This window comes from Octopus sinensis, linkage group LG17 (assembly GCF_006345805.1).
Source record: "Octopus sinensis linkage group LG17, ASM634580v1, whole genome shotgun sequence".
In the NCBI taxonomy this organism is placed as follows: domain Eukaryota; kingdom Metazoa; phylum Mollusca; class Cephalopoda; order Octopoda; family Octopodidae; genus Octopus; species Octopus sinensis.
The window spans coordinates 12,897,440-12,906,961 of NC_043013.1; the positions used below are offsets into that span (position 1 = coordinate 12,897,440).

At 38.1% G+C, this 9,522-nt stretch overlaps 1 protein-coding gene across 1 annotated transcript in view; it reads left to right on the forward strand.

The window, feature by feature from the left end:
• The first annotated feature begins 207 nt into the window (after positions 1-207).
• The window catches only part of LOC118766705, a 21,686-nt gene continuing 12,371 nt past the window's right edge, over positions 208-9,522 (forward strand). The window contains exons 1-3 of the mRNA XM_036510355.1: positions 208-506; positions 1,880-1,915; positions 2,475-2,732. Coding sequence (XP_036366248.1) covers positions 476-506; positions 1,880-1,915; positions 2,475-2,732 — 325 coding nt within the window. The 5' untranslated portion in view covers positions 208-475. The remainder of the gene's footprint in view (positions 507-1,879; positions 1,916-2,474; positions 2,733-9,522) is intronic.

Sequence of the window (9,522 nt, forward strand, 5' to 3'; positions counted from 1 at the left end):
AAAACAGATCTATTGATTATAACCGATCATATGCCCTTGCTTAAAATCCTTTTTTCTCTCACTTCCTTATATTTTCTTGCTCTTTTCCCTTGTTTTACATTAATATTCTCCTCCCTTTCTGTGCTCTCTACACATTTCGATTGAATATTCCATGCGGCAACATGTACCTACTTGCGACAATGTAACCTTTAATTGAATCAGGATATCCTTGTCATAAAGACTAGCCTGCGTTATATATCTCGCTTGGATATTTACCACCTCTGAGATTCTGCTCGCTATGAAACATATCTAGCCCAGATCTTATCTACTCTATGCTATAACTCTTATTCGCACACCTGCAATCATGGTCACCTACTGTGAAATATAAAAGAACATGTTACGAAGTTGATATAATGATTCTCCTTCATTAAGAAGATAAATTTAAATTAGTAACATCTGGTTCTTGACAGTCATTTCTACCTAGAAAACAGACAGGATGCTGCAGAGGAATTACCTTCAAATTATTTGTATGTAAACGTTTTATTGTATAATTAATATATTACGTTTTTAATTATTTAAGAGTTAAACCATCACGACTATATATATGTGTGTGTGCGTGTGTGTGTGTGTGTGTGTGTGTAGATAGTATAGATAGATAGATAGATAGATAGATAGATAGATAGATAGATAGATAGATAGATAGATAGATAGATAGATAGATAGGTAGATAGATAGATAGATAGGTAGATAGATAGATAGATATATAGATAGATAGACAGACAGATAGATAGAGATATATGTGTGTATGTGTGTGTGTGTATGTATAGATAGTAGATAAATAGATAGATAGATAGATAGATAGACAGACAGATAGATAGAGATATATATATGTGTGTGTATGTGTGTGTGTGTGTGTGTGTGTGTGTGTGTGTGTGTGTGTGTGTGTGTGTGAGTGTGTGTGTGTAGAAGGTTGAAAAGTAACACACGAGTTGACATGTATAAGGAAAATAAGGCAAGGTAGAAAATGCTAAAATAATTTTATCATGAAATACATTTTGTAAAGGAATAGATCACCAGGAAGGATGTGGTCAACTTTCATTATATATTTGGTTATATAATCTGCGTTCCGCATACAGAAGGAAGTGCTACAAAACTTGTCATCGTCTTATTTTAAATCAATGCCTATTCAGTGAGTAATTTTCACACCAAACTTATATTCTATGATCTGGTTAAATACGTATTAGACTATATTTCCCAACGGATACCTGATAAGTCCAAAACATGTTCGGATTTAACCCCAAACCTACAAAACATTAGATTCGTTCCCCCACTGCTTACTTCTATATCATTTTTAATCAATTTCAATTTCGGAATGTCTCTCCCTTCCATTTCTTCACAACGGTTATCTTAAAATCAGATAATTGTTTTTCTCTCTCCATTGCATGCGTAATTCCAGTTAATTTAACATTCTTTTTGGTTCACTACATTCGCTCTTTATCCCGCTCTTAATATATGTAATACTTTCACTAAAGTTTCTGAAGTGTCTAGAATTTTCTATTCCAAGAAATACTGATGCTTCTTATCTCGATTGAAACAACATTTCCTTTTATTTCTTCATCTTCTCCTCTTTCTATCTCTGTTCCTCTCTCTTTATCTCGCTCTCACCCCTCCTCTCCCTCTCCTTTTGTTTATCTTTCTATCCCTCTCCAATTTATCGCTCTCCCTCATTATTTCAATGGATAATTTTATGCTGATGTAGTGGTGGTCTTCGTCGTATTTGTTATCGAATTATGCTTGTAGAACTTCTCTTTCCTATTCATTTCATCTTTATTCTTTGTAAATGAATGTTAAACGTGAATATGAAATATGAAATGTTTTACAAAATAAATTTTCGTTGCAGTTCTCTTCTACATCTCATTGACATTTGGAAATGGACGTGAGTAGATTTATATCAATATATAGACCTATATCTATGAAAATTATGAAAATCATTACACAAACATTTAATTTATAAATTCAATACAGGAAAATATTTTCCTCTTCAAAGTAAATTAGTTGAAAAGAAAATTTATAATTTTTAGTTCAATACAGCCGCATGATGACGAATTCACTTCTTAACATAATTTCCATTGATTATAATTCAGTTTTTCGTCAGTTTGTAAGCATTTTCTTAAATATAACAAAGTGCTGACATTGGGGCAAACTTTACAACACACAACCGTTAAGCATTATAGAACATAGCATATGAGTAATTTAAATATGAGAATTAATTAATTAAAAACTCATTTGCAGTCATTTTGATTAAACAGATAATATATTCCAAGATGCTTTGTACCTACACTATGGTAGTAACAACTTTATCACTTCTTCCTGGTAAAAATATCAATATTGATCCTCAAACTTTTAATATTCTATTTCTTTATATTATCTATTTTCACAATCTTTAATTTTCCTCGTCCTATTTTGGTTGTTTAATTTGTCTGGCTTTGTTACAGTTGAATATCTGAAGTATTTTATAAAAGTACAACACTGTGATCTGAAAGATGGTAAAACATTGATGAGACTTGACGTGGATAACTCCAGCTGTTCGAAGAGGTGTTTTGAAATTTCTACATGCAAATCCTTCGTGAGTAGAGCGATAAATCCAAGCTGTATTTTATACGAAGATGACACATCAGAGAAGACACTAATAAAAGCAAATAATACCTATTTTTATCAGTTAAGAAGAACTGTGCCGACCAAGTATAGAGACGGTAAACAAATTTATTTCATTCCTTGACTTGTATTCTATGTTTTAGTCGAAAGAGAGACAATACTGTCGTCATTTGAAAAGTCTCTACGATTTATCTGGTCAATGTAGAATGGTATCTGTAGATAAAAAATTGGTTGTAGAGTTTTCGTTCCAGAGTGTCATGGTTCTAATAAAGTTTTGATTGATGCGTTTAGCACACATTTTCGGATTGAGACACAAGATTGTTAAAGAGAGTAGTAGTAGTAGTAGTAGTAGTAGTAGTGGTAGTAGTTGTAGTAGTAGTAGTAGTAGTAATAGTAGTAGTAGTAGTAGTAGTAGTAGTAGTGATTTTTAAAAAATTTTCTCTACTATAATTACAATACTTGAAATTCAATTCTGTTTTGACACGTCATCAGTTGCAAAGACACTGCTTATATACCCAATATTACTAACGGTTTAGGGTAGAGGGGGATGGTTTTATCAGTCATCATTGACAGTTAGAAACAGTTAGAATTTTTTTAAAAAGCAAGAAACAGGATTAGGTTCATCCGCGGGAAGAAAAGCCTACAGAAAAGACCACGGAAACCCCAGGCAGGGAGGAAATAAACACATGAGAGCAATGTGCTCTCTCTCTTTTACGATTTACAGGATCATGCTTAAAATGGTTTCGTCACTCGCGCGCACCATCTTTGCTACATTCACCCACCTTATTTTGAAACTTTCGTGAGACAAAACCTGCCTCTCCATTCTCACCTTCCTTTTCAAGTGGTACTTGAAAAAGTTGATGAGCGATTGGCCTGATAGATAGATAGATAGATAGATAGATAGATAGATAGATAGATAGATAGATAGATAGATAGATAGATAGATAGATAGATAGATAGATAGATAGATAGATAGATGGATTGATTGATGGATAGATAGATGGATTGATGGATAGAGAGAGAGAGAGAGATTGAGATAGAGATACAGAGAGAGTGTGTGAGAGAGAGTGAGAGAGAGAGTGAAAGATAGATAGATTCACCCTATAATTCAACCCATAATTGCCCACGGGCATATGGCATAGTGGTTAAGAGCACGGGCTACTAACCCCAAGACTCCAAGTTCGATTCCAAGCAGTGACCTTAATAATAATAATAATAATAATAATAATAATAATAATAATAATAACAACAACAACAACAACAACAACAACATCGAAAAATACCTTAGGAATGAGAACCCAGGTTCGAAAATCCCCAAGACACCTGAAGAAGGCTGGAGGGTATATCAGCCGAAACGCTGTGTTAACAACAAGCAAGAACAATCAGCCATCCCCTGTATATCATCATCTGAAATCCAGATATAAACTGCTATCCTTGAATGCCCGTAGTTTATGCAACAAGGTGCATCTTTTTGTCTCCTACGTCAAAAGTATCAACCCAGATTTCATCACAGTCACGGAAACGTAGGCACACTCTGCACTCTGTGATGGAGTTTTCAGCATAGCCGGCTACAACCTGTTCCGCAAAGACCGCATTAATCGCCGTGGAGCGGGTGTGATGATTTATGTTCGATCAAGTCTATCGACAATCCCCTGTGATGATTTGAACCAATCTCAGCAGGAGGTATTTTTCTGCAATGTACACATGACCATGTCAACACTTCTGCTCGGAGTCGTTTACCGTCCTCCAAATTATCGCCAAGACGCACAGCTTTTTGATATCCTCAGGGCGGCTGCCATGAAAACAGCCACATATGTGTATGTTGCGGGGGACTTCAATTTCCCTGAGATTGACTGGGAGGCCTTCCGTTGGCCGCAAAGTGCAGACGTTTTCCTTGAACTGGTGCTGAATTCAAATTGGTCCCAAGTTGTTACCTCCCCCACAAGGGGTAACAACACTTTGGATCTGCTACTTACCGCTTCTCCTGAAACAATCATTAGTGTCGCTACCGAAGAACCTTTGGGTAACTCTGATCATTCCATGATCGTGGCCGACTTGTCTCTGATTGGTTGTAACAAAAAACACAACCATCTTCAGATTGCTCGCTTTGACTGGAATAAAGCAAACTGGAGCTCTTATTGTACTGAGCTGCAACGCCCAAACTGGCGCGAATTTTATGCCTCTGGAGATGTGGACACTATACTCCAGAACATTCTGAATTCAATATGGGCAGCATGTGCAGCATCAGTACCACACAAGCACAAAAAACCACCCAATAGTGCAATTTGGGAGACTGCAGCAGTCCGACTTGCCAGGAAAGAACGCCGTAATGCTGAACGGGAATACAAATTGCACAAATCAGAGAGCAACAGGAAAAAGCGCAATAGGTCAGCCAACCACCTCAAGCAGGTGACAAAAAAGTCAGTGCTTGAATTTGAACAACGCATTGCAGCTAACCCTGACAGCAAAGGGTTCTGGAAGTATGTGCACTCAAAGCATAGACCCCACTCTCCAGTTGGTCCCCTTCGCAATCCCCACACAGGACAAATTACTGGCAATCCCGAAGAATGTGCAGAAATCATTGCTGGATGCTATGCCGGCATCTTTACTGTCGAAGATCAAAATGTTCCATCTTCATCACCACTGACATCGGACTCTATATCTTCTATGCAATTTACACCAGCAATGCTGCAACGCCACCTAAAGAATAAACGCAATTATGCCTCTCCTGGTCTCGATGGTGTTACATACCTACTTCTCAAACGCGGTGGGTACTTTCTTCTAAGCCAACTTTCTCTATTCTTCCAATTCTGTCTTGACAATGGTGTTACTCCAGAACAGTGGAAAACTGCCAGTGTCATCCCTCTGTTCAAAAAAGGCGACCGCACATCGCCTGTCAACTATCGCCCCGTCAGTCTTACTAGCTGCATCGCCAAACTGATGGAATCCTGTATCAGAGAAACCCTCTGGAACTTCTGGAAGTCTCACAGCCTCATCCAGCCGTCACAATTCGGATTTATTCCTAACTCCAGCTGCTGTAATAACTCATCGAGTTTCTTGAGGACGTTACCCAAATCACTGATCGCGGATCCTGGGTGGATGTTGTTTACCTGGACTTTGCTAAGGCTTTTAACTCTGTGCCACACAAAAGACTTATGGTGAAGCTTTCTGCGTTGGGTGTAAGAGACGAACTCTATAACTGGTTAAAGTCCTTTATTTTCGGCCGAAAAGAGGTTGTCACAGTTCTAGGACAGCACTCTTTGCCCTAGAAGATGACATCTGGTGTGTCGCAAGGATCTGTTCTTGGCCCCCTTTTATTTGTTGCATATGTTAATGACATAGATGCCAACTTAAAGAATGCCACAGTGCTGAAATATGCAGATGACATCAAGCTGTACCTCGAAATAAAGAGGTCAGATCCTGTACACTATGAATCTCTATTGCAAGCAGACCTGGACACAATGCAGCAGTGGATCATGGACTGGCAACTCAAGCTGGCTGTGGACAAATGTACCACCATGCATTTTGGGAGGAGAAACCCAGCGTCCACCTACTCCCTCCACAACACTAGTCTCAAAAATTCTTCAAGTGAACGTGACCTGGGTGTTATTGTCGACAGTGATTTGCGTTGGACAAAACACATCGCTAAAATTGTCAAGAAGGCTGAGGGTGTCTTGGCATCACTCACCAAATCCTTTGTGAGCCGCTCTCCGGCTATCTATCTGCGGCTTTATATAGCTATGGTAAGACCTCACCTGGAATTTGCATCACCGGTCTGGAACCCCTATCTTGCCCAGGACATCAATCGTCTGGAAGCCGTTCAGCGACGTGCAACCAAAAGAATACCCTCCATCAGGCATTTGCCATATCCTGAACGCCTTACTTCCCTGGGCATGGACACATTGAAACTCCGACGTCTGGCAGCTGACTTGGCAGACACCCATGTTAAAATTATAAACCATCGCACAAACAATAACTCTGAGCACCTCTTCAAACTCCACCCATCTAACACCCGTGGACATATTTACAAAGTAAGAAAACAGCACAGTTCCCATGACTTCAGGAAACATTTTTTCACGCTGAGAGTTGCTGAAGCATGGAACAAACTGCCGGCATCGGTTGTTAGTTGTCGGAGCACTGCATCCTTCAAAACTTCCATGCTTCCTGAGATTCGCCAACACTACACTTGATTTTCTCCCCTCCATACACACACAAGCATGTATCTGACTCATACACTGTTCACTTTCCAGACATTTCTACATTACTGCATGTACTTTATATGCACTTTCTGACAAGTTGTGGTGCACCTGAGCACTGTATACAATAATTTCATTATTATTATTATTATTATTATTATTATTATTTAAGATGAGGACAAATATCCGTCGAATGTAAATAATGTAAATAATGTTAGCCTAATAGTTTCTAGTGAGCAAGCTTTGATCTTGTATCGCCAATATGAAACCTTCAGTCCCTGCTTTCAGCCCTGAGCTTCTCAGCTACTGATGGTATATACCAGTATTTCGGCTTCGAAGTATATACCATCCATGCAGGGGCTTCTCGCTCCACTGCTCCTCAATTTTTTTCTGTCTATTCTTTTGTGCAGTCTGATTGATTCGTTTTAATTATTTGGTGGAAATGGTTACAGGTTCTTCATCTAATTCAGAGTTGATGCCTAGTTTCCTTGCGAATGTGTGCAAGCTTCCTTGACAATAGAGCGTGTTTTTTGTTTACTGTTTTCTTGTTTGCACGAAATAAATACTTGTTCATTGCTATAGTGGAGGTCTTATAGCACAGTTCTACCTACATCGTTCTTCTTCCCCCATTACTTCTAGGTATGTACAGACGATCAACGTCTGTTTTGAGATTGTGTATATTTTTAGATATTAGTAGTTTTCTTGTCTTTCTGTTCAGGTGTAGGAACTCTGTTAGATTCCAGTTAATGATGTTAAAACTGTATTGGACTACTGGAAGTGTTAGGGTGTTAATGGCTTCGTGATTTTTCGAGTTCAGTTCAGTTTTCAGTATGTCATTCTCTAGAAGTACTCCTTTCTTATTTTTTTCTTCATGGTAATATGCTGTACACCATCTCCTTCTTTTATCCCCAACTTTCTTGTGGGTCAAGTTCCTTGATGATAGCGACGTTATCAAATTTAATGGTATGTTTGTTTGAGCTTGCCTCTGACAAAAGTTGCTTTAGCACATTTATCAAGGCCGAAATCCATCCCGACATCATTGCTAAACTTTTTAACAGTTGTTCACAGCCCTACTCGCCTTTCTTCATCATCTCTAGCAAACAAATTCAGATTGTCAAAATAAAACAGTTAATTATAGTGTTTTAAACTTTGTACCTGGTGTTATTCAGTTCGTTTGAGAGTGGGATCAGTGGCATGCAAAGGAGTAATAGAGCGAGGGAGTCACCTTGAAAGATGTATCGTTTGATGTTGTTAAATCATTCGCCTTATTTCTTGAGAGTTGTCTAAGAGCAAAGTTATATATCATGGTTATGTTGTTTACTTTTTATGCCGTTTGAGAACTTTGCCAGTGGTTCTCTATTGATCATGTCAGTAAACTCAATCTTGCTGAGTTCTCCTTTAACTTCAGTTGCTTCTATGATCTTTTCTTTATTATTCACCTCAAATTCCGTGTAACATCTATTCTGGTGTTCTTGAGGAAGGTCTACTTTCTCCTTTTTTCCGCATATCTGTTCTTTGCTATTCTTCAGCTCCCTCGTTGGGATGTACTGCTCGTACACTGGGTTCTGTTCATATGTTACCTATTTCATCTGCATTGTTGCTATTTTCATTTGGTCTACTATGAGATATTTGTATCTTAATTTTGTTAATTTCAGCATCAGTTAACCTTTTATTCTTAATGATGTCTCTGCGTAAATTACTTAATTTATTTGCATCTATATATCTACGTACTTCATATGTCTTAAGATCTGTCTAAGAGCAATATTACATATCATGAGTAGTTGGGGATTTTTTTAATGTTGTTTGAGAGCTTTAGTAGCGGTTATCTATTGAACATGTCAGAAAACTCAGTCTTGCTAAGATTCTCTCATAAAATCTTATTTTGCTTCTATGATCTTTCTTTTATTATTCACCTCAAATTCTGTGCCATACCTATTCTGGTGTTCTTAAGATAAGTCTACTTTCTCTTCTTTTTCCGCATACCTCTTCGCTATTTTTTCTTCTGCTTCCTCGCTGGGAAGAACTGCTCGTACATTGGGTTCTGTGCATCTGTTACCTATTTCATCTACATTGTTGCTGCTTTTATTTGGTCTGCCAGGAGATATTTGTCTCCTAATTTGGCTAATTTCAGCGCCAGTTAAACTATTATTCTTAATTATTCTCTACGTACATTACTTAATTCATTTGCCTCAATATGTCTGCGTAAATCGTTGCCTACTAAGTTTTCCCATGAAGTCTATGTTTGTACAATGCAATTATAGTAAGGTTTTTGTTGCGCTGTAAAGAAAGCTTTCAACACATCTCTATAATCCTCTCTAGTCCATTTTATCCGTTTTGCTTTAGATGGTGATTTTGGTACTGTCACTACAGGTCTAGGGTTAGGGTTATCCTGGTTCTGGTTACTAGTAGTTCAATTTTTTTGAGAGCTTGTTCCAGCAGAAGACTTCTCGACACCAGTCTAGTTCCCCACTGGATAACGCGGTCCTTGTCCCGGGCGATGACCGATCCGGCATTAGTTTTGACTTGTCATTAAAGCATTGACAGTGACAATAAGAGACAGGTGTGTTTGTTCAAGGTTGACTTTTTGACATGTCACCCTTTCCTTGTTCTTCCAATGAATATATTTATCGTGCTGTAGGCTGATAGATCGGAATTCGCCTCTACATTTTTGGTAACTGTTTCCGAGCATAAC